General features: G+C 41.1%; 1 protein-coding gene across 2 annotated transcripts in view; it reads left to right on the forward strand.

Moving 5' to 3' along the window:
• The first annotated feature begins 502 nt into the window (after positions 1–502).
• shcbp1 (SHC SH2-domain binding protein 1) overlaps positions 503–24,884 on the forward strand; it is a 32,696-nt gene continuing 8,314 nt past the window's right edge. For both annotated transcript variants that reach the window (XM_034184388.1, XM_034184394.1), the window contains exons 1-10: positions 503–754; positions 1,765–1,989; positions 3,315–3,430; positions 6,123–6,331; positions 6,450–6,545; positions 9,482–9,712; positions 11,064–11,241; positions 15,558–15,678; positions 17,226–17,357; positions 21,605–21,723. In XM_034184388.1, the coding sequence (XP_034040279.1) occupies positions 568–754; positions 1,765–1,989; positions 3,315–3,430; positions 6,123–6,331; positions 6,450–6,545; positions 9,482–9,712; positions 11,064–11,241; positions 15,558–15,678; positions 17,226–17,357; positions 21,605–21,723 (1,614 nt within the window). In that variant the 5' untranslated portion in view covers positions 503–567. The remainder of the gene's footprint in view (positions 755–1,764; positions 1,990–3,314; positions 3,431–6,122; positions 6,332–6,449; positions 6,546–9,481; positions 9,713–11,063; positions 11,242–15,557; positions 15,679–17,225; positions 17,358–21,604; positions 21,724–24,884) is intronic.

The following is a 24,884-nucleotide window of genomic DNA, read 5'->3' on the forward strand; positions in this document are numbered from 1 at the left end:
GAACCCCATAATGACAGGGCGGACATAAATTTCATGCACAGGTACATAAAAACGGAACAAAAGTGATCAAAGGACATGTTTTACCAAAGATTTTAGCAAATATTGCTGATGACATAAAAGCCACTTCTTGCTTTCAAGTCAGTGTGGAAGGAGGCAAAATCACATGTACCCAATCAAGGAAAATTGTATAACATGAGAGAAGCACATTTCAAAGAGAGCTTAAAATTAAGTTTTGGAATATTTTTCTGAGATGTAGGTAACAAGAACCAATAAGCAACCGTGTTTTGGAATCAAACAAGCACACGTAACAGCCGGAATTTGTAATTAAAAACAAGACGCCCTCCAAACAAAAATCGCTGACAATAAGCAGACCTGGCAACAGAGTTTTTGGGCGGTGTATCCTGTGGCTGTGCGTTACCTGATTGGCTGCGACGACGCGGCAGCGCTCAGATTTTGAAAATATTTGGGCGTGTATGTTGACTGCGTGTGAGAAACCAAAACCGGTTCTGTTCTCTGGGTTTATTTTTATAAAATCGCAAAGTATCGTTCGGTTAGTTTGACTCGTGCATGGAGCTGGAAGCAGTGGAAGGGGTTTCTTCTGGGACGGTTTGGACCTCGGACAGGACCAGACCGGAGCCAGAGATCATGACGGAGGCGGTGAAGTTCGATCTGAATTCTGTGATTAACGTCGAGGTCCAAGTGGACGACACGGGCCGGACCGAAGAGCGACACGAGGATTCACATGTGGCTCAAGGTTCGTGTTAAGGTCTGAGCACTTCCCGAAGTGACTGACGTGTTTTAATGTTCGGAAAAAACGTTAATCCCTCTGGCTCAAAAACAATCAAACCTGTCAACACAGGTGAGATGTATTGTACATAATCTCATGTTTTGTTTTGTTTTAATTTATTTATTGTAATTGTTTGTTGTGTGTCTGAGGACTACAGATGGAAAGTAGCTTTTAGCTAAATCTGGCATATTTACTCTAAGGCATGAAAATGTACAAAGTGTTCATTAATGTGCATTGTCCTCATCAAATAAACAAATAAATAAATAGAAAATCAAATCTACTCACAAAACCACTGAAGCTAAAAAAAAATTATCCTGAAAATTTTTTTTTTTGCCACAAGGGGCAGTGTTGCCTGCAATAATGTCTGTGGAACATGTGCGTCAATGTCACTGATAAACGTTATTGCACATTTTACTGTAAGATCATGAACTGTGTGGAACATGTGCATCAGTGTCACTGATAAACAGCACTACTGCACATTTTACTGCAAGATCATGAACTGTGCAGGACATGTGCATCAGTGTCACTGATAAACAACACTACTGCACATTTTACTGCACGATCATAAGCTGTGTGGAACATGTGCGTCAATGTCACAGTGGAAGTGGGAATGTTGCTCCAAGGTGTATATTTAGCCCTTTAATGGTGAACTCAACCGTTTGGTAGCGCATATTGCTATCTACTACATTGTATTGTAAAATGTGAGGATATGAAAGGGTTAAAAAATGCATGACTGATTTACAGTCGGCGTTGAGATTCCATTCCACAGAAGAACAACCAACAGGTGGCTCTTCCCACTCTGTTTCATCCAGTAGGTTTGAGATCAAAGAGTCGTATGTTGTTGTGAATGTATCTCATGCTTTATCTTGACTGAAAATCATTTTGAACTTGTTATGGTCCCCCCCCCCCCCCCCCCCCACACACACACACAGAGGTTGACATCATATCTCTTGTATTGCGTTTTTCTTTTCCAACAGTTGTGTTTTCGAATAAAGATGAGGAGGAAGGAGATGAGAGTGCAGATCATGATGATTATGATGATGATGACAGTGGCACAGATTACGTCCACGCTGAGCAGTTACAGACCCAACTGCAGAGACGTGAGCACCAGGGAGGAACCCATTCAAGTCTTCCCGACACTTTCCAAACCAGCCAGCTGCTGTTCTACGAGAGGTTCAAGGCGTACCAGGACTACATGCTGGGTGAGGGCTCAACAACCACACGTGTTCTTCTCAACTCCTATTTCCCTGATTGTCCTTTAAGTTGAAGGCACACAGAAGAATCATCTGTGAGCCTACAATGATGTTTTACACGGTTATGTTGGATCAACAGAACCTCAGCATGGGTTTAGAGTTCAAAAACTGGGTAAAAGTAATCCAGCATCTTAGTGTACATTCTGAGGTTTGATCGTCAGACAGAGCTGATGGTGCTTTAGGAGGTGGTGTTGCCTAAACGTGAGTTTCTGTAGCAGAGGGCTGCACGACAAATCAAGATCAACAAATCTGAATGTCGTGATCGGCACTGATTGGTACCACAGTGATGGTTATCCTTCTGATTTGTTAACCCTGGCTTTCTGCTTCAGGTTTTCTGCTGGTTCACATCAATGAGATTGTGTAGCGTGTTGTTTGGTGCATCTTTTGCAAAATGTCTTTTTTTTTTTTTTTTTTTTAAACTTGAAACTCACCATTGGCACGATCCGTTGGTGCTGTTAAAACTCAATAACTCCTGTTTTACATCAGCCGTCTGAGTTGTTAAATGCAAAGTGTCTTTAAAAAAAAGTATAAAATTATCATCCACCTGGTGGTTTTGTCAGACGGTGGCGTGTTCAGTTTGCCGCTGTGCAGCACCTGAATCAGGGCTGCTAGTTTATGGCCTGTGGGCTCCTGGCATTTATTTGTTTGAAATGCTTTTGCAAGACATTTTCTGTGGGTGGAGGAAGGTGGCAGGAGTGATGTGTGATAGACTGCAAGACTAAAAGGGAAAGTTTACAAGCCTGATGTGAGACCAGCTCTTCTGTACGGCTTAGAGTCGGTGGCAGAGCTGAAGATGCTGTGATTGTCTTTGTGGATGGACAGGATTAGGAATGAACATATCAGAGGGACATCCCAGCTGGGATGGATTAGAGACAAAGTGAGAGGTGAGATTGAGATGGTTTTGACATGTGTAGAGGAGGGACCCGGGGTATATATGGAGAAAGATGCTGAGGATGGAGCCACCAGGTAGGAGGAGAGGACAGATGCCAAAGAGGTGGTTTATGGATGTGCTGAGGGAGGACATGCAGGTGGTTGGTGAGACAGAGAACAAGTGACCCTGAAGACTACGGTGTCCTTTTTCAGTTGGCAACCTTTTTGAAGCATATTTCAAAAACACATACATGAAAGTGCTGGAATATGACTGTAGATATAATTAGTTAACTTAATACACCGTTGTAAGTTTGTATGCTTCAGTTATTGTGAGCTGCCGTTCTGAGGTGGAAACTGTTGGTTTGGCTGTTTTCACTGTAATGTTTTTGATATATGTCGTGTAGGTGACTGTAAGCCCTCAGAGGTGAAGGACTTCATTGGTGACTACGTGGAAAAGGTGGTGGAGCCTTGTGATTGGCAGGCACTGTGGTCCACTGCTGTCTTTGACGTTCTGGTGGAGGTGAGATCGTGTTTTTGACCTGAACTGTCCCCAAAATCACTTACAGCCTCTTCCTTCCAAACTTGTATTACAACAATAACGGGGTTCCTGGTGCAGAACAGAGGTTCTGTGAGTGTTGTGAGTATGGTGGACCAGACTTTAAATATGACCTCCACTGTTTTTGCATGTGTGTGTTCAGATAAAAATGTCACTAATACATATATTTTAGCCGGCACACATGAAAAAACTGCATCTAATCTGAATGAACAGTAAGGGGGGATAGGGGTCTGCAGTCTGAAACTTTGCTGTCATTTGTGCTTATGGTGTTTCTGTCCTCTCATCTGCTCTCTCTGTGTTGGAGTTTTACTGTTGTCAGGGCTCAGGCAGTTGCTACGTATGTGTGTCTGTGTCTATATATATATATATATATATATATATATATATATATATATATATATATATATATATATATATATATATATATATATATATATATATGCGCACACACACACAGAGTTGTATGCAAAAGCTTGGGCACCCCTGATAATTTTCATGATTTTCCTTTATAAATCATTGATTGTCTGGATCAGAAATTTCAATTAAATATATCATATAGCAGACAAACACACTTATATTTGAGAAGTGAAAGTTTCTAGTATTTACAGAAAGTGTGCAATAATTATTTAAACAAAAGGCACGTGCATAAATTTGGGCACCCTTGTCATTTTATTGATTTGAATACATTTAGCATTAATTAGTGGAACACAAAATTGATTTGGTCAGCTCATTGACCCTTGACCTCCTTACACAGGTGAATCCAATCATGAGAAAGGGTATTTAAGGTGGCCATTTGCAAATGTTTCTCCTCTTTGCATCTCTTCTAACAAGTGGCAACATGGGAGCCTCTAAACAACTCTCAAATGACCTGAAAACTAAGATTGTTCAACATCATGGTTTAGGGGAAGGATACAAAAAGCTATCTGAGATTTCAGCTGTCAGTTTCCACTGTGAGGAACATAGTGAGGAAATGGAAGACCGCAGGCACAGTACTAGTTAAGGCCCGAAGTGGCAGGCCAAGAAAAATCTCAGATAAACTGAAGCGAAGGATGGTGACAACAGTCATAGTCAACCCACAGACCTGCTCCAAAGACCTACAACATGATCTTGCTGCAGATAGTGTCTCTGTGCATCGTTCAGCTATACAGCACACTTTGCCCAAGGAGATGCTGTATGATACTGTAATGCAGAGAAAGCCTTTTCTGTGTACACGCCACAAACAGTCACTTGAGGTATGCTAAAGCACATTTGGACAAGCCAGCTTCATTTTGGAATAAGGTGCTGTGGACTGATGAAACTAAAACTGAGTTATTTGGATATAACAAGGGATGGTATGCATGGCTGAAAAAAAACCAAACAAAAAAAAACGCTTGCTACCTACAGTTACATTTGGAGGTGGTTCCATCATGCTTTGGGGCTGTGTGGCCAGTGCAGGTACTGGGAATGTTGTTAAAGTTGAGGGTCACATGGATTCCAATCAATATCAGCAGATTCTTGACAACAATGTTCATGAATCAGTGACAAAGTTGAAGTTGCACCAGGGCTGGATCTTTCAACAAGACAACGACCCTAAACACTGCTCAAAGTCTACTAAGGCATTCATACAGAGGAACAAGTACAACGTTCTGGAATGGCCATCTCAGTCCCCAGACCTGAATATTATTGAAAATCTGTGGTGCAGTTTTAAGTGGGCTGTCCATGCTCGGAAATCAACAAACCTGAGATGTTTTGTAAAGAAAAATGGTCCAAAATACCTTAAACCAGAATCCAGACTCTCACTGGAAGCTATAGGAAGCATTTAGAGGCTGTTATTTCTGCAAAAGGAGGATCTACTAAATATTGATGTATTTTTTTCTGTTGGAGTGCCCAAATTTGTGCACCTGCCTAATTTCTGTAAATCCTATAAACTTCATTTCACTTCTCAAATATCACTGTGTTTGTCTGTTATATAATATATTTAACTGAAATTGCTGATCCAAACAACCAATGATAGATAGATAGATATAATGTACACACAGAGCAACAGTGAACCAGGTGAAGTGAGGACAACAATTTTCTCAAAGGGAAAAAGGTTTTATTCATCCTCCCTGAAGGTTTGGAAGAGCACCAAAACATCAGCTTCCTTTCTGCCATGTGACAGAGTTACTTCCTCCATGTTGGCCAGATGACAGTGACCTCCTTTCTTTGCATAGTGAGACGTGTAAGTGGTCCCACCTCCCCATTATTCAAAAGGATAACTCGAAATACAAAACTTCCAGGGTTTTTTTTTTTTGCCACATTAACCAAATTATAAATGAATTCCTTATGAGCAATTTCTTAATCGAATTATGAATGTCTACCAAATTTGATGTTGGTATCTACAGTAGACTTTTTGCTTGTTTTCTTTTTTAAAAACGGAAACTTGAGATTTAAATGTTGGTGGGAAAGCTGAGGTTTTGGAAAACTATTCTGATAAACCAGGTGAGGCATAGTTAGAATCTGTGAGGCTGTAAATTTTGTAACACTTTAGTAATCAGTGTTACAGTGATAATGAGATGTCACTTTGTGTATTTTACAATCAGCATTTATGAGCCACAGTCAAATCCCTGTACCCTTTCTACTTAGGGATAACAGACACAAGAACTAGTATAAAAATTTTTGGCGTGAATGTTTTCAGGTGGACGACATGGACTTCAAGGAGCTGAAGGCGTGTGTGAAGCTGGTGCTGCCTCTTCAGTGTGAGTCCAGAGGCTGCGAGCTTGATGAAGAAGCTATGAAGTGTCTACTGGAAGCCACCGGGCACAAAGTCCCACTGCAGGAGCTGCAGGTGGTCTACAGAGAGTCCGGGGACTTGGACCAGACTGCACTTGCTGTGGAGCATATCAGGTTGCTAGTCGATGAATACGATCAAAGGCACACTGCCACTACTCTAAATACTCAACAGACGGATGAAGAACGCTGCTCAAAGGCATTGTCCCGTGTTCTTCTCTCTCTCCTTGCTTAGATTTTTTTATCAGCACATTTGGAGGCAGTGGGATGAGGAAGATGAAGATGATGACTTTGACTACTTTGTTCGTTGTGTAGAACCTCGTCTCCGGCTGTGAGTATATTTTACATGTAGGTGACCACAGAAACAAATTTGCAGTGACGTGTAACCGCTGTTCCAGAGGGATGGTCAATACCCAAAGGATTAGTAGACTTGATCCTGAATTGTATCTTTGTGTGAGACACCAAAGAACAAAAAGTGATCTTGGTCAGGTAGCCACCATTCAAAAAGTCTCAATGAACGTGTCAAAAATTTGACATTGAACTATTCACTCGCCGTATTCACGACACACTGACATCAAGGCAGTTCTGACTGAATCTTAGGGTCTCCTCTAACTTCTTTGGTCATTGGCAGAGACACCGTGATAACAGTTTAAGTATTTATTTATTTATTTTTTTCATGATTGTCATGTTTGCGTTTGTTTTAGACTCATCTCTTCTCTTTGGATTTTGCAGCCCACAGACTCAGCTGCTTCAGTTTAGATGACCACAAGCCCATTTTAAAACCAGACTGAGTTTCACTTGTCCTTTTCAGCACGTCCTACACACCACTTATTTCAAGAAACATGAAAACCTAAGTGTAGTGGTTGTCCAATATGGGTTTTTATTCAATGACTGTCTGGCGGCACAGTGGCTTACCAGCTGCCTTAGGTTCTCTGGCTTCCAACCACTTCTAAAGGAGTGTGGGTTAGGTGACTGTGAGCTTCACGTTGACTGTAGGGGTAAGTGACAGTGTGAATGTGTTCATCTGTCTGCATATGGACTGTACCCCCCCCCCCCCCCCCCCCCCCATGACCCTTAATTGGAAGAAATAGGTACAGAAAATGAATGCATGCAGATTTTTAGAAAACATGGTGTTTCAAAACACCTATTTCAACAGTTTTAAGGCACCTGTCTGTAAATCGACTCAAGAAGGAGTGCTTGCACAATACCACAGAAGGCATCAGCCAAGGCAGACTCGCAAAATCTGCTTTTAATCAGCCACTTGATGAATCAGGATACCGCTAAATAGTTTGTTCTCTGAGCAGTCTATAGACGGCACTGAATTAGTTTGAGCCAGATGTTGCTGAACTCAGAACAGGTTGTTGATTTTACGTTAATAGCTACAACCTTAATTGCAGTATTGATGGTGATAAAAGGTTAAGGTGGCATTACTGTAAGGATACATCTCATTTTGGAAAATAGAAATACAAAGAAAATATTTAAGTTTTTGTTTTTATTAAATATATAGCAGTTATATGAGAGAGAGAGAGCTATCCCAATTCATCAACATATTAAAACCCATTTGAACGGCGTGCAAGATGAGGTCACACTGCCATCTGATTGTGTGGGCAGCATTCCCCTGGCATATCGGACCTATGGTGCCGTGGCCAAGGACCTGAATGAAATCATCGGACATGTTGAACCCTGGCCGAATGGCATGATCAAGGCAGCCTTCACACCTGTGGCCAAATGTCGGCGAATCCCGGACGAATGGCCATTCAACCCACTCGGTCGGAGTCTGCCAAAGTCCAGGTGCCACACGAACATCCAACACCACTTGCAGGAAACTTAGAAAAGGCGAGCGTGCCATTACCAAGCAACACAAATGTCATGCAAGTGCCCCCTCCCCCACACAACACTTGTGTGAGTGTGTTGTGCCAGCTGGATCAGCTGACCACTGTGTACTCGCAACTCAGCTGGAAAACACATATCGTACCATGAACAACACTTCACGCAATGCACGTGTGGGCGGGCTCTCATGACATGCTGATAACTACATTCACACAAGATCACATGGGAACTGGCCAGGCACGTCTGAGTGCGCACAGCATGGTGTCATGGTGTCAAATAATCACAGAACAAAGGAACATAATGTGAGACTTTTTTCTGAGTTGGTCTGCTGAGGTGGGCGTGTCGCTGCAACCAGCAGCTGTTGAGACCTGTGTCCTTGCAAGTCACAGCTGGGGAACGCCTATTGTGCCACGTAGGATATCACCTCACAACACTCCACCGTGAGGTGTGTACATCTGCAGGCTGTCCTCGCATGGAAATAAATTGAGTGCCGTCACATCACCAACCAGGCTGCCCCATGTGAAAGTATATGTCTGATCATACTCAGCTGACGATTGGAATATCACATCCACCACGTGAATTATGGTCCACATGTCCCGTCCTTCAGCGCACCGCTCGCTGGACATCTGGACACGCGGCGCTGCCTTTCACTTTCCATGTACTTGGACTGTGCTTGTGCATGTGCACACGCCCGTCCGACCGTGTGTCCCTCCCAACAGCAGGTGAAATTTTTTGCGGTTCCCCAATTCCTTTTTTTTTTTTCCCCCCCTGCGGTTATTTGGCCGGTTTCTGCTTCTTTCACCCAACTTCGTGTTATGTGTGAAGGGGCCATAACAAATGACCTTAACTTCTCACAACTGTAAGTTGAGAAATTGCTGTCCTTCCCTCCATCCGTACAGCAAAATCTTCTGCATCCTAAAATTCAAGAACCATAAAACTCTCAAAATCAAACTTATTATACATTAATACTGGGAGGTCAGAGATCTGCCTGCCAAAAAAAAAAATCATGCTTTTCTGGTATTTATAAATGCCTTTTTTAACTGAATTTTGGGTTTCAAGTAGGTAATGTACATAAGGCCTGAAATGCTCATGTTGCCCGCTAGACAGTAACAAAAGCAGCTCAAATGTGCAGCAATTTCTTGACTGTTTTTTTTTTTTTTTCTTCCATTTGAGAAGTTAACTTGTGGTTAAAATAAAATGGGCTGACAGCCAAAAATCAACTTACAGTTGTGTCCCTTGCCCTTATGGGTAATGTACATCTTTTAACTGTTACTGAGGAATACGTCACAATTTTATTGAAATGAATGGTTTATTTCAGATCTACACTAAAGCTAAAATGAGCATCCACTACAAATTCCAAACAGCCATTACAATAATTAGTATTTTTCAGATATTAAATTATGTATGTGTATTTATGCTTCTGTGTCCCGGATTCAGATACTATGACATACTGGAAGACAGAGTCCCAGCAGGCCTGGTGGCAGAGTATCAGTCCTTACTGGAACAGTGCAACCAGTGCTTCCACCAGTTCTCCATGCTGTGCAGGGGCCTCGGCAACGATCCCGACTTGGAGCCAGACAACGTGTCGATGGTGGAGGGCTTGGCGCTCTGTGATCAGCTGGAAACATTCAAACGCAAGATGCACATCATTGAGAACCCTTTGTTAAGGTAGGAGACATCTCTGCTGTCAGTCAACCAGAAATAAAAGACTTCTTAGTTAAAGTCTTTGTTGACCCGTGTGCTAAAGAAGCAGGCATCGACAAACCGCCAGGAAGTAATGCTTTCCATGTTGCTTAGTCCCATGTTGGTAATCATGAAAGCAGTTGGCAAGTAGGAATGACCAATCACAATCATTTGGATTTGGTACGTGGTCCAGAACTGGACACAAAGCAGCTTAAACTGAAACTGATCTTTGTCACCATATTTGCCATTTTACCCCATAACTCCAGAACATTCAATCATAGATAGTCCAAACTATACCTTTTTGGAATCACCATGATCAGACAAATAATATGGTATAGTTTTCAACATGATTGGAGCATTTTTTAAATTTTGCCCCCTGTGTAATTTTTTTATTGACCCCTGTAGCTCATTAGAGGTCAGCCCCAGGATAGCCCCATATCTGAAAATAAACATTAGTTAGTTTAGAATATGTGTGCCAAATTCCGTGCTTTTATCACAAAATGAACGATTGTTTTTCTGTGCCGCCCCACTATATTGGAGCAGTCCTACTCGTTTGTATCAAAGTCGCACAACTGTACAGTAACACAGGAAACACCAAGACCTTAAAAAAGAAACCTTCTCCTGCTAACATATCAGCATCACCAGACACCTCCAGTGACTTCATGATTGTAATTTTTTTTTCCTGGTATCTCCATCTTAAAGGGTTAATGTCACTGGCATTGCGAAGACGAGCCAGTGTCTCTGCAAGTGTGACACTTTCACCAAATATGGAAAGGGACAGTCTAGTTTTTTTCTAGTTTTCACCTAGACCTTCAAAATGACTTTGATTTGGAATGTTAACTTATGGAATATGATTTTGAGGAAAAGGGGTGATACTTTGCTCATAGGAACATGATATGAATACCAAAGAACAGGAGGAAGTCTGTAGCTTTGTGTCTGTCCTTTTAAGTTTTCACCTTGATCCTTAAATAACCTGCATTCAGAATAGCAGCTGATGATATCTTGAAAAAGACCAAAACTAAACTCTTCGCCCATCGGATGGACAGATTTTGTAGCATATGCCATTTTTGTCAGAATTGTAAACAGTGCTGTCAGAGCGCCCTCTGCTGGGCAAATTATGTGACGACACTATTCACAAGATCCAAAGTGTTTTTCTGTGCTGTTTAGTTGTTAAAACAGACGTTTTAACATCAATACCGATATGTTCTTGTAATTCTCATATCAGCTGATATATCGGTCGAGCACTTTATCTGAAACAACTTACCTGTCACCTCAGCATCTTCATCACACAGTCTGAACCTCCCACAATGTTGACCTCCATCACCTCCACCACCAGGTACGTTCTGGGTTACAAAGGCAACACCAGGCAGCAGAGTGTCCAGAGCCGAGGGCCGAGAGAATCTGATGTCAAGGTGGTCCATGTGGTGACAGAATCCTGCACCACCGTCCAGCTCCAGTCCCTCCTCAGTGACAGACTGCTGGCTGTCTCTTCCACAGAAGATGCAGAAATCCAGGTACAGCTGTTTCACACGGTTAGCATGAAACATCACATACATTTCTGTCAAATATCACAAAGATTAAAAAAATAAATACAATAAAACAATCAGGTCCCACTACCACTTACCAGGTGAGATGAAATGAAACACTCATGATGTGCTTGTAGTTTAGAATTTGCGCTTTATTTCAAGTTTCACATTTAGGAATTGCAGCCATTTTCAGGCACAGTCGTTCCATTTACAGATACCATAAGCAATTGTTCAAACTATACTTGTCCATACAAATAATCAATTTTCCATCCAGTTTGCTTGAGCCAATTCAGGGTTTGGATACATAGTCACTAAATATGTGTTGGACTTCATTTATTCGTATGTCAATCATTCTGAAATAGAAAGTGCAGTAAATCTGTTTGGAGGAGGCAGTTCTCAAAAACTTGGTCTTTGCAAGGAGACGAGTGTGGAAGCCACCAAGACAGACGTGACCACTCTGAAGGAGGTGTAGGCTTCTTAAGGGGATTTTTTTGTTGTTGTTGTTCAACCCCTTGAGTCCAAGTCCACACTACAAGCATGTGTTGTTAGTTTTATTTATTTAAACCCCATTATGTCTGTGTTCAGAGGAATAACGAATACAAAACTGTTAAGGCTTAAATATTTTTGGACTTGACGGGAAGTACATGTGTTTTTTGTTTGCTGTTTGAGAACAAATCCTCAGAGTGAGCCAGAGTTATTAGACTGGGGATTGAGAGTGCAGCAGATTAGTGCCACTTTTGCTCAAATGGACTGATGGTTTTGCAACATAAAAAAAAAAAAAAAAGGCAGTGTCACAGGGTTTGAGTTGGGGTTTGGGAAATAGGAGTTCCTGAGACTCCAGGGGTAAATCAAAAATTGGAGTTCAGTGAATGAATTCACTCACTCATATGAATGAATTTTGATGTTCAAATGGAATATACAGTAAAACCTGCCTAAACTGTCATCCTATAAATCGGATAGTTGCACTCACCAGACAAAAGCAAAAGTCCCAGTGCTTTTGTATGGTTTTCCATGTAATAAACACCTTATATACCAGATTTTTGTATAACAGACTTTCGTTCACATCAGACAAAATGTCCCATTTGATCGCAATGCATTCGCATGCAGTCTGGACGTGCACAGTAACAGAGATACGAAATGAAGTTCAGCACTGACACTCTCCGATTTGAGGAAAGCGTGTACAGTATTTCTGTGATTAAAATACCAGCCGTTTATTTTTTTCAGACCTGGCACCTAAACGAGGCAGGTGATTATTTATTAACAAAATGGTGCTTGTTGCCTGCACTGTAATATGGTGTTAAGTTTCACACAGATATCCCTGGGTGTGGTGAACCAAAGACAGCTGCCTTAGACCAGAGCCCTCTGCATGTCTGCAAATCCGTGCACCTGCTTTAACGACGGAGAGAGACTACCAGTACTGTGATTTGTCACTTTTACATTTTCACTCCTTCCTCTACCGTCATATTTTACAACCCCAATTCCAATGAAGTTGGGACATTGTGTGAAATGTAAATAAAAACAGAATACAATGATTTGAAAATCCTGTTCAACCTATATTCAGTTGAATACACCACAAAGACAAGATATTTAATGTTCAAACTGATAAACTTTATTGTTTTTGTGCAAATATTTGCTCATTTTGAAATGGATGCCTGCAACATGTTTCAAAAAAGCTAGGACAGTGGTATGTTTAGCACTGTGTTACATCACCTTTCCTTTATTAAAGACTGCTCTTAACCCACCTGTGGCATTGAACAGAGACTCTTGACAGGTGAAGACGATTATTATCAGATTTAGGGAGCAGGCAGGATTACTTTGTCTAACACCTTCCAGCCGAGCTGCAATCATGAGCCAGACAGATGTGTCAACATGTTGCGCACCGCAGAGGGTTTTCCAAGAAGAGGTGAAGAAAGGCAACACCAAGGAGCTGCAGGATTGCTGCAGAACGTGACAAACTGTGAATTCAATGTCGACTCCTTTGGCCCAGAAGGACAGACGACGCTCCACCAATCCATCACTGACGGGAACCTGGAGCTGGTACAACTGCTGTTGACATTTGGTGCGAGTATCCGATTGACCAACAGGGAAGGGTGGAGAACTGTCATTTATAGCTACACAGCTACACAATATTTCCTTTGTGTGCCCTGAACATGATACTTTGGGGTGGGCGGGGTCTGGCTCTGGCTCATCGTTGGCACAATCGGGATGTTCCGACGCAATCAGATGCCTCCGAATGCTGGTGGGTTGCCAGTTCATATGCCAGTTTGGATGCCATTCGAGGAAGCAGTCGCACAGCTGTACGACTGCCATTTGAATATTCCCCAGTTCGAATGCAGCAAGACAGTAGTGTGCCTGTTCTCTACAGTCGTGTTGGCTGTGCAAATTTGCCGTATTTTCCTAAGTGCCACATGAATGCTGTCTGAGGAATTCGAATGCAGTTCGACTCCAGGCCGAATTGCATGGCATTCATGCTCTAGTGTGATGGGGAAGATGGTGGACACATTCGGGCAGGATTTGACCTGCTGAAATGATTTGTACAGCCCTTCGAACGCAGAACCAATTGACATATGAATGTTGTACCGCATTCTTTCTGCCGTACGAAAGCGATTCGACTGCAACACAACTGCCATTCCAATGTTTTCCAGCATGAGCGAAACACGAATGTAGGGTGCTTGTGCAAAACCTCTGTATACGGATTTCCATCAAAATTTGTTTCTATGTTCCGTTTATATCGTCATATAAAACCGCTAACTTTTTATACATATGTATGTATGTGTGTGTGTGTATGTATATATATATGTGTATATATATATATATATATATATATATATATATATATATATATATGTGTGTATATATATATGTGTGTGTATATATATATATATATATATATATATATATGTATATATATATATATATATATATATATATATATATATATATATAAAATTGATTTTATGGCTTTTTGACACGAAACACGCTCCTCTCAAAATATGTCCCTGTGGAGAAACAAACGTACCCCTCTCTTCTGTGGTGTTTAATGGCACCCGGCATCCTTATTGTTGCATCGCTGCCACCTTCTGCATCAGTCTGTTATAGCAGTATTAAATCCTCTCGATGAGTCCAGTGTCTTTCAAGTATTTAAAAAGCCAACATTTCCCCCTCTCACTTGACCTTATGACTAAAATATTTCCTGCAGAAAGTTCTTTCATGCCTTACAATTGATTTCCTTCAGTTTTTACTCTTTAATAGATAAACCATTCAAAAATAATGATATATTTTGAGGTATATACTGTACAGGTATATTCACTGGTTATGACTTTTATTTTTTGTATTATAACTGGTGGAATTTGAAATCACTGCATTCTGGTGATGACATTTCACAGCACTTTATTTAGAATTCACTTTGTCTGGTGGTGGTATTTTTCCTCCTAGACCCCCCAGGGGACCTTGTGTCTTCAGCACTCGGCCATCCACTTACAGAAAATGTTCAGTTTAATTTTTCAGATGCTTGCACCTATGAAGGTGCCGACTGCTGTAGGAATGCTGTACGAGGCGTTCAAGTGCAGTTTGAATGTAGCACAAATTGCATGTATGTCATTCAAATGACCATGTGTATGCCATTCATGCTCATTTGTGCTGTAGTGTGACGGGGGTATAAGCTCCGTGTGGTGCTGTGCAGTGACAAGACTGATGTGAACAGATCTTTCGACCGATATGGATTTTTGGGGGGGCTGATAGTGATACCGATATTGGGGAGTGAAACAAATTAAGATAGTGATATAGCTGATCGACACAAAATACCAATGATTGCTAACATTTTACAATCAAAGCCTTATGACAAAGCAATGGAATTGAGGCTTGATGTTTTACTAAACATCAACTTTATTCGTCACACTGCCTAGCAGTCCTTGTCTCTCATCACTCAGCATTTGCATAAAATGTACTTCTGATCTGTTTTGCCCCTCCCTAGCTGGGGGCATAGTGACTACTCGTCTCTTGTTATTGTAAAATGTCCACTATGATTGAAGATAAATTTGAGGTCTCCCCTGTCCAAGCCATGCTTGACAGCATTGTGAATAATACTGTCGGAGCACCCTCTGCAGGACAAGCTATGTAAAGATGTCATTTTCAAAAAGCCAAAGTTTTATTCTGTAAATTAAATGGTTTTATATTGGCTAAAATAACAGCAACACATTATGTTTGTGAAAGGCTCATATTGGCCAACATATCAGTTGGGCTCTATTTGTGAGTCGCGGCAGCTGGTAGTCACTCTCTGGATGTCTGTTTGTCTTTGTGTCCAGTTCCACAGAGATCCTGTCCAGGCAGTGGATTCATGTCACCAAGGGGACGCCGTTGTTGTTCTGCCGGGACTCTACAGTGTCACCAGTTCCATCTGCCTGCCAGACTCCGTCACTATAGAAGGTGCACTGCCTAGATTCAGTCCTTGTAGTATTAGCTCTAACTTCTACCAGGTGTCACATCATGACTGTCACATGCTGCTGGAGCTGCTCAAAGTCACCTTAGACAGTACCTCTCGGTCCACCAGCAGCAGCAAATTTCAGGCACATCCCACAAGCGGTGCTCTGCTCTGCATAGAATACACACCGAGTCTTATTTTTGATGGATGCTGCTTCCAGTATGTGTTTGTCCGGCCAATCACATCGCGCTTTCCACATGATTATTTTTTCTCCTCTCCCTGTCTCATAGAGGTGTAATAGGTCATAGTGATCTGTGGTCTGTATGGACACCCCCCCGGTTTGGCATGCATGTGAACTGTGGATTAATTGCAACATTTACATAAGTGTGATTTTGTGTCATGGTGACTTGTTTTTAAAGTGATAACTGCATTAATTTTGCAGTCGCGGTAAAAGTGCAATCTGAGTGGAGGTTAAACCAGCTGCTCGTGCACTTCATGCAGCTGTGAGCACAGCCTGTTAAAAGCAGCCTCATGTTCCGCTTGCTGCACGTTCAGCACACTTCTGGGTCCTAAAACCTACAGTTTCTCTCAAAAAATGTTAAGAGTTTAGGACAGTGTTTGTTGTCTCTTCCCTGTGCAGTTGTGTGGCCACTGAACCTAGCATCATGCTAGAAGCATGTGCTGGCAGAAAGTCGACAGCTCTGGAAAATGAGTATTCCTGACTTTTTCTGAGCATCTTCGCTGCAGGACCACTGTCTTGAATGAATTCGGATGAGTGAGCAGGACTAAGGAATTTATCCCAAAACGGTCATAAATAGTTATTGTTCACCTCTCATCAGACATAGATGTAGACATCCTCATAACTTGATAACTAACCATGACAGACGATTCCAACTATTCATTTTGAAAACCCTGTGAACTCAAAGTGTACCAAGTGAAATTGATCTTTGTCACCATTTTCAGTTTTTATTCCATAACATTCAGTCAGAGATGGTCCTAACTATACCTTTTTGGAATCTTTATGATCAGGGAAATAATGTGGTGGACTTTTCAATATGATTGGAACATTTTTAAATTTTGACCCCTATGTAATTATTCATTGACCGCTAACCGGCTACAGCTGCCAAACTAGGATGGCCACCATAGATTTTTTGTCTGCCATGGTACACTGGGGCTGGATTGTAAATGCGATTTAGTCCCCTTAAATGGTACTGATTAGATCAAAACTGGCTACTGGCTCATGGACTAAACCACAAGTCTTTGGTCCGTGTTGTTCATAGCTGATGACGGCATCGTAATGTAGGAAATGATGGTATTAAACATGACTAGAACATGTATATGTTAGTGTATGTATGTGTAGGACCAAAATCTACAAGTAACCATATATTGTGCAGCTGGTGAAATCTAAAGCCGTCTGAGTGACTTATCAAAACGGCAGCATACACGCAACCTTGTAAAGCCGCGCCTGGTGGAATCAGGGAACACTGTGATCATTGTGGGTTTTTTTTGTGGATTTGTTTAATATGTTTGTTTCTTTGAAATGTTTGGTCAGGCTTTGGGCTTCCTGATGACGTGGTGATCGAGAAGAAAGGTAAAGGCGACTCATTTATTGAGTCGACCGGAGCTGATGTCAAACTGTCCAACATCAAGTTCAAACAGCATGATGCCATTGAGGGCATCGTGTGTGAGTATGAAGTACTGCATTACAGTGTCTGGTTAATGATCGCCTTAAAAAATGTCTCTTCTCTTCCTTTGTGGTTAGGAATTAAGAATACAGCATGAACACATTAAACCCACATGTTTGGGCCTGTCAGTAAAGCGCCGACCCCATTCACAAATATTGGTCATTTCAAAGTATTTAAAAAAAAACACACTGACAGCGTGAGCAAAATTAAAAACCAGCATTAAACACATTACGGATTTACATACATACTGTGTGTACGATTATTAGGCAGGTTGGATTGTTGAACAGACTTGGTGCTCTGTTGATAAACCTCAAACTTGAATGATTAATGAAGGAAGAATAAGTTTAGTTTTTTCTCAGGGGAACACATGTATGTGTGCACAATTATTAGGCAACTATTAGCAGAAATTCTATGCAGTTAGGGCGACATGGTGGATTAGTGGTTAGCACTGTTGCCTCAGAGCAAAAAAAGGTCCTGGGATCGTTCCCGCCTGGGTCTTTCTATGTGGAGTTTGCATGTTTAGGGATTAAAGTTCTCTGTTCCTACAGCAGATATCTGTCAACTGGGTTGATTAAAAAACAAAAAAGAAAAGCCTCTGAACGGCTGAAGAGTCCTGCACCAACTTGTGGCCAGCCAGTATAATTTCTTCATGAATTTACTGCAAAGTGATGACTGCTAAGTGCAAAGCAGTGTGCCATTCATTCATTCATTTTCAGTTGCTTATCCCGGTCTGGGTGGCAGCGGTGGACATGAAATACAACCCCAATTCCAATGAAGTTGGGACGTTGTGTAAAATGTCAATAAAAACCGAATACAATGATTTGCAAATCCTCTTCAACCTATATTCAATTGAATACACCACAAAGACAAGATATTTAATGTTCAAACTGATAAACTTTGTTTTTGTACAAATATTTGCTCATTTTGAAATGGATGCCTGCAACACGTTTCAAAAAAGCTGGGACAGTGGTATGTTTACCACTGTGTTATATCACCTTTCCTTCTAACTGCACTCAATAAGTGTTTGGGAACTGAGGACACTAATTGTTGAAGCTTTGTAGGTGGAATTCTTTCCCATTTTTGCTTGATGTACGACTTCCGTTGTTCAACAGTCCAGGGTCTTCATTGTCGTATTTTGCACTTCATAATGCGCCACACATTTTTAATCGGCGACAGGTCTGGACTGCAGGCAGGCCAGTCTAATACCCGCACTCTTTTACTATGAAACCACGCTGTTGTAACACGTGCAGAATGTGGCTTGGCATTGTCTTGCTGAAATAAGCAGGGACGTCCCTGAAAAAGACGTTGCTTGGATGGCAGCATGTGTTGCTCCAAAACCTGCATGTACCTTTCAGCATTGATGGTGCCATCACAGATGTGTAAGCTGCCCATGCCATGGGCACTAACACACCCCATACCATCACAGATGCTGGCTGTTGAACTTTGCGCTGGTAACAATCTGGGTGGTCTTTTTCCTCTTTTGTCTGGAGGACACGACGTCCATGATTTCCAAAAACAATTTGAAATGTGGACTCATCAGATCACAGCACACTTTTCCACTTTGCGTCTGTCCATTTCAAATGAGTTCGGGCCCAGAGAAGGCGGCAGCATTTCTGGATGTTGTTGATGTATGGCTTTCACTTTGCATGGTAGAGTTTTAACTTGCACTTGTAGATGTAGCGACGAACTGTTAACTGACAATGGTTTTCTGAAGTGTACCTGAGCCCACGCTGTAAGATCCTTTACACAATGATGTCAGTTTTTAATGCACTGCCACCTGAGGGATTGAAGGTCACGGGCATTCAGTGTTAGTTTTCGGCCTTGCCGCTTACGTGTAGAAAGTTCTCCAGATTCTCTGAATCTTGTGATTATATTATGGACTGAAGATGATGAAATCCCTAAATTCCTTGTAATTGAACATTGAGAAGCATTGTTCTTAAACTGTTGGACTATTTTTTTTTTCAGGCAGTTGTTCACAAAGTGGTGATCCTCACCCCATCTTTGCTTGTGAATGGCTGAACCTTTTGGGGATGCTTTTATATCCAATCATGACACTCGCCTGTTTCCAATTAGGTGTTCTTTGAACATTCAACTGTCCTGGTCTTTTGTTGCCCTGTCCAAACTTTTTTGAAATGTGTTGCAGGCATCCATTTCAAAATTAGCAAATATTTGCACAAAAACAAAGTTTATCAGTTTGAACATTAAATATCTTGTCTTTGTGGTGTATTCAGTTGAATATAGGTTGAAGAGGATTTGCAAATCATTCTGTTTTTATTTATATTTTACACAACGTCCCAACTTCATTGGAATTGGGGTTGTAGTTTGTCAATAACAAATATTTTAACTCCATATTTTTTATCAAAAATACTCCAGAGATTTTCTAATAATGTTTAGTCATGCACAGCCGAGTGTGAAGCAGCTGGGATGAGGATCAGCACCTCTAAATCTGAGGCTGTGCTTCTTAGTGGGAAACTGATGAATTGCCTACTCCGGGTAGGGAATGTGGTCTTGCCCCAAGTGAAGGAGTTTAAGTACCTAGGGGTCTTGTTCATGACTGAGGGGACAATGGAGCATGAGATTGGCCGGAGAATCAGCGCAGCAGGGGCGGTAAAGTGAATGCAATATTCACTTTACCGTGCTGTTGTGACAAAAAGGGAGCTGAACTGAAAGGCGAACCTCTCGATCTACTGGTCAATCTTCATTCCTACTCTCACCTATGATCATGAGGGTTGGGTCATGATTGAAAGAACTAGATCGCGGGTACAAGCGGCCAAAATGGGCTTCCTTAGGAGGGTGGTTGGTGTCTCCCTTGGAGATGAGGTGAGAAGCTCTGTCATCCGTAGGGAGCTCGGAGTAGAGCCACTGCTCCTTTATATTGAGGTGGTTCGGGCATCTGGTAAAGATGCCCCCTGGCAGACCGCTGGGCTCTTTGAGCAGCTCCACACAGAGTTCAAATAAACACAGCTATGTCGCTACACATCGCTGTAATGTCACTGAAGTAGAAAGCGTTCCTGCTCTGAGCGCTGCTGTGTGGTTCAGTCCCGCTCTGAGATGGAATTTGGTACTGAGCATCACAGATGACTCTGCTCATGCAGTGAGAAAAACCTTTACAGTTTGTGGGAGGAGTGAGTTCACACAGGCACTCTGGGTTCAGTCCACATGGTAGAAGGAGCAAAACATTTGCTTTATCTTAATTATGTTTTTATCTGAAACATTGGAAGCCAAAATCATAACTGGAATCAAGGTTCGATTTATCACTTGACCTACCTCGAGTTCAGTTAAATCATTCAATCAAAAAATGTATGGAGCCATATATGTTATATAATTTACTTCATATTCTAGATGTTAATGTTCACTTTTGGATGAAACATCTTAATTAAACTAGATTTCTCCACCAAGGTCCATCAGTCCTCTTGTTGTTTTTTTTTTTTTTTTTTTTTTACTTTTTCCTGTTATGTTTCTTTAACATTCTTAAATCATTAATGGTGACCTATGACCCCGATCCTTCTAACTTTGTCTTTGATCATTTATTTTTAATCCTGACCTTAGATCTTTATTGCTGAACTTTGACCCTTATCTTTGATCCTGATTGGGGATGTTTCAAGCTCACTAAGGAAAATTTGTTTTTGTTTCCTCCTGCCTGTCTGGTTTCCATTGTTCTTTATTTGAGGATTATGGTGCAGATGCTGGCATTAATCCTGGTTGCTGAACTAAACCGCAGTCCTGATTTAAAAAAAAAAAAAAAGAAAAAAAAAAAAGGTAGATCAAACATCCAAAGGCAAGAACCACAACTTGATCTGGATCCAATCAAAAACACAATGAGACCTTTCCTTGGTCCTGCAGGCCACATTCTGTGACCTGTCACGTCTGTTAGGGCGTTGAGTGGTCCTGCTGTGGTCCAGCCATCCCAGAGACTTCTTATTCTCAATAGGATGATGAAATACTGGACAAACCATCGTTCTCTGGGACGGCCGGATGACAGCAGGACCATTGAAAGCTTTAATGGACGTTACGGTCTCATGGAATTGCCCGTATGTCTTTTTTCAGTACCTCATTTCCAAACAGATTAATGGTACCAGAAGCAAAAACATAACCTCCTTGTCAGAGTTTAAAGAAACTGTTTTTTCCAAAGTAAAGTATTTGGTTGTGTGTCCATGTGTGCTGTTGATGTTGAATGAAATTGCACACAGTTGGTCCTCTACCACTGAATGTGTGTTTTATTTTGATTTTTCCTGGTTTGATTTAGGTGTGCGTGAGGGCAAGTTGACGTTGGAGAACTGTGTGCTGCAGTGCGAGACGACAGGCGTTATTGTGCGAACATCTGCTCACCTCACAATGAACATGTGTGACATCTATGGCTCCAAGGTGAGCAGGATCACATGACCCCCGGGGAAGGGGTGGGGCGGGGACGGGTGGGAGGGGCTTGTACTGTAGCAAGAATAATCCCTGTCACGTCCACACGACCTCTGAGCCACTGAAGTTGCAGCTCTGTACTGGGAGCTCGTCCTCTGATTCTTTGAACCTGTGACAGGCTGCTGGTGAACACCAAGTTTACTCGAGACAAATATGTGCAAATATTTACCGAACCGTTTTAGTTCCTCACCAAACGGGACCCATTCAGTGAGTTTAGCCCAGATTAGAGTGCCTTAATAGAGAGAGTGGTGTCAACTCAGAACATGGCGCCAACTGCGCTGAACTACTGAGTGAACCTTTGATGTTTTCAACATTTTTTAAAATCACTTAACCACATACAGCAACACATCCAGGTACAGGTGCTATCAAATAAATATAAAAATAGTTAATCAGCGTGCGCACTGTAAAAACTATTAAAATATGAAGCAGTGAAAGCAGCAAAGTGCCAAATCCCAGCCTTTTGTGTCTGATTTAACAGGTGCACATCAGGCTGCGGATCCAAGTCTAAGCATGGTGTGAAAAAAAAAATAAACAGTCGGACTTTTAATCACAGAAATGACTCTGGTCCCACATGCGAGGGCTTTTTAATGGAAATACACTGCGATCAGACGGGACATTTTATCCGATGTGAGTGAAAAATCCGCTGTACAAAATATGTTATATACGGTGTTTATTGCATGGAAAACAATACAAAAACTTTGGGACTTTTTTTGTTCAGTGACTGTGAATATCTGGTTTATACAATTACAGTTTAGTTGAGTTTTACTGAACAATAAATTTACCTCTCAAAACTCTGATGAAGTCACTTTCATCCCACACGGCTGACTTCATTTTCCCAAATGTTTCTTCTGTTCGGAAATCTGTACATTTTGAAGCCCTTGCTGTGTATATTTGTGCATGCAAACGCACAACAACCTGGCATTTTCATCAAATCAAAGCAGGGATTTTCAAAGTGTGGGAGAGTGAGCTCCCCTCAGAACAGAAGAATAGCTACCCCCCACCCACCGACACACATACACACAATCTCAACATCTTCGTGTGTTTCTTTTGTGTTCTTTTACACATCTTAAACACATTTTAAAGGTATTTATGCATTTTTAAGGAACTATCTATGCATTTACCCATTTTACAGCCTTTGTAAACATTTGAAACATGTTTTTGAAGAACTTTCCATTCTTCTATTTTTACTTTTTGTCATATTTTAAACATTGGGGTTTTTTTTAAAACATTTGAACGTCTGTGTTTTTAAACATCTTTGGCATAACTAATAAATTTTAACATAAATAATAAGGGATAGATATTAAGATTTGATCTATTGATGCCATTATCGATCCAATTCCTTATCGAATTTTCTGTGTACTAAAAGTAGGCTTTACAGGTTTTCTATGTCAATAACATTTTATTGAGTCGTAAAGTAAATAAATATGAAATTGGTCACTGGATCCTTTATCTCTGGACATAAATGGAAAGGAACAAAATCTGTAGTTTTTCTCTAAAGCTTTTCCTTTCAGACAATAATGGCATGAATGTCACTCCATACCTCTGAGCTAAGCTCTTACAGACGACTGCGCATCAGCATCAATGTAATTCATAAAGAACGCAGGACGTCTCATTTTGGGAGGAAAAATACATTTTAGTCTGTTTGTTGTCTGTGTTACAACATTTAGAAAGAGGTCATTTGATTTAAAATGGCGATTCGCTTTGAAGCTATTAATTCCGGCCAGACTCTAACTTGACTCGGCAGTGTTTGGAGCTGTGGGAACGGAACGGAGGACGATTCTGGTTTCTTGCCTGTAACAACACAAGAGTCCCAGTTAGTAACTTTAATCCACACAAAAGTGACTCAGGATTAACATTTTTAAATGGCTTTGAGAGGGGTTAAGAAGCAGTTTTGCCACTTTTGAAAAGTGGCGAAGCAATGAACCAACGAAACAGCGGATCAGAGCACTGTTTGATTGTTTCAGGCTTCAAAGCGGAGCCGTTACAGAAGCAGCTGATTACAGATGCTGCAGGGTCTGCAATCAACTTAAAGAATTCAGCATTTTCCAGATAAAACGCCCTCAAACACAACGGCTGCTCTGAAGGACCGATAATTTTCATTAAGAAAAAATTCTGTTGGTGGATTGAATCATTTCATAATGATTCTTGAAAAGAACTGGTTCATGATACCCATCCCTTGCGCTCCCCCTGAAGGCTCATAGTATGAAAACCACTGATTTGAAGAATAAAATCCATTTGGCTTCTTTATTTAAAGGCATTTTGAGGTCAAACACACTCTGATGAATTCAGACGAATCCATCTGACATAAGACCCCTTTCTGTGAAACACCTTTGGCTTGATTTTTCCATTGTTGTTCACAAATAATAAATAAAATAAGCAGATCTATTCAACACCAGTACTTTTGGACCTTTTCATATCAAAACACCTGTGATGCACACAGACAAATGTGCTCTGTGTATCACAACCTCTCTTTCTGCAGAATACCTGCTCACATTTTTTTGGTCTCCTGACCTTTTCACACAAAAACACCTGTGATAATATTCTGCAAAAAGAGCCCTCCTGTCCTGTGCACCAACAGCTTTTCCTGTATACTCGTTTTGTGAATTGTTCTGTAATTTGTGTCTGTAGCATGGCCCAAGCAGAGGAATCACCCCTTTGAGTCTGGTCTGCTTGAGGTTTCTTACTCAGGAGTTTTTCTTTACCACTGCTGCTCTGGGGGTTAGTAAGGTTAGACCTTATTTGTGTTAAGCGCCTTGACACAACTCTGTTGTGATATGGTGCTATATAAATGAAAATAAATTGAAATTGAATTGAAAATTGAGGAGATTTGTCCATGTAACACGGGTGTTTTAATGTAAACAACAATAATAAAAAAAAATAGTCCAAAGGTATTAATACTTAATAGATTTTTATGTTGAATTGTTAATAGAAAAGGAAACACAAGCCAAAGGTGTCTTGTGGCATGTTTCATGTACAGTTTTATGCAAAGGTTTGGGCACCCCTGCTAATTTTCATGATTTTCCTTTATAAATCATTGGTTGTCTGGATCAGAAATTTCAGCTTTATTTGGAATAAAGTTATTATTATTTGGACATAACAAGGGGTGGTATGCA

Source organism: Thalassophryne amazonica, chromosome 2, assembly GCF_902500255.1.
Source record: "Thalassophryne amazonica chromosome 2, fThaAma1.1, whole genome shotgun sequence".
Classification (NCBI taxonomy): domain Eukaryota; kingdom Metazoa; phylum Chordata; class Actinopteri; order Batrachoidiformes; family Batrachoididae; genus Thalassophryne; species Thalassophryne amazonica.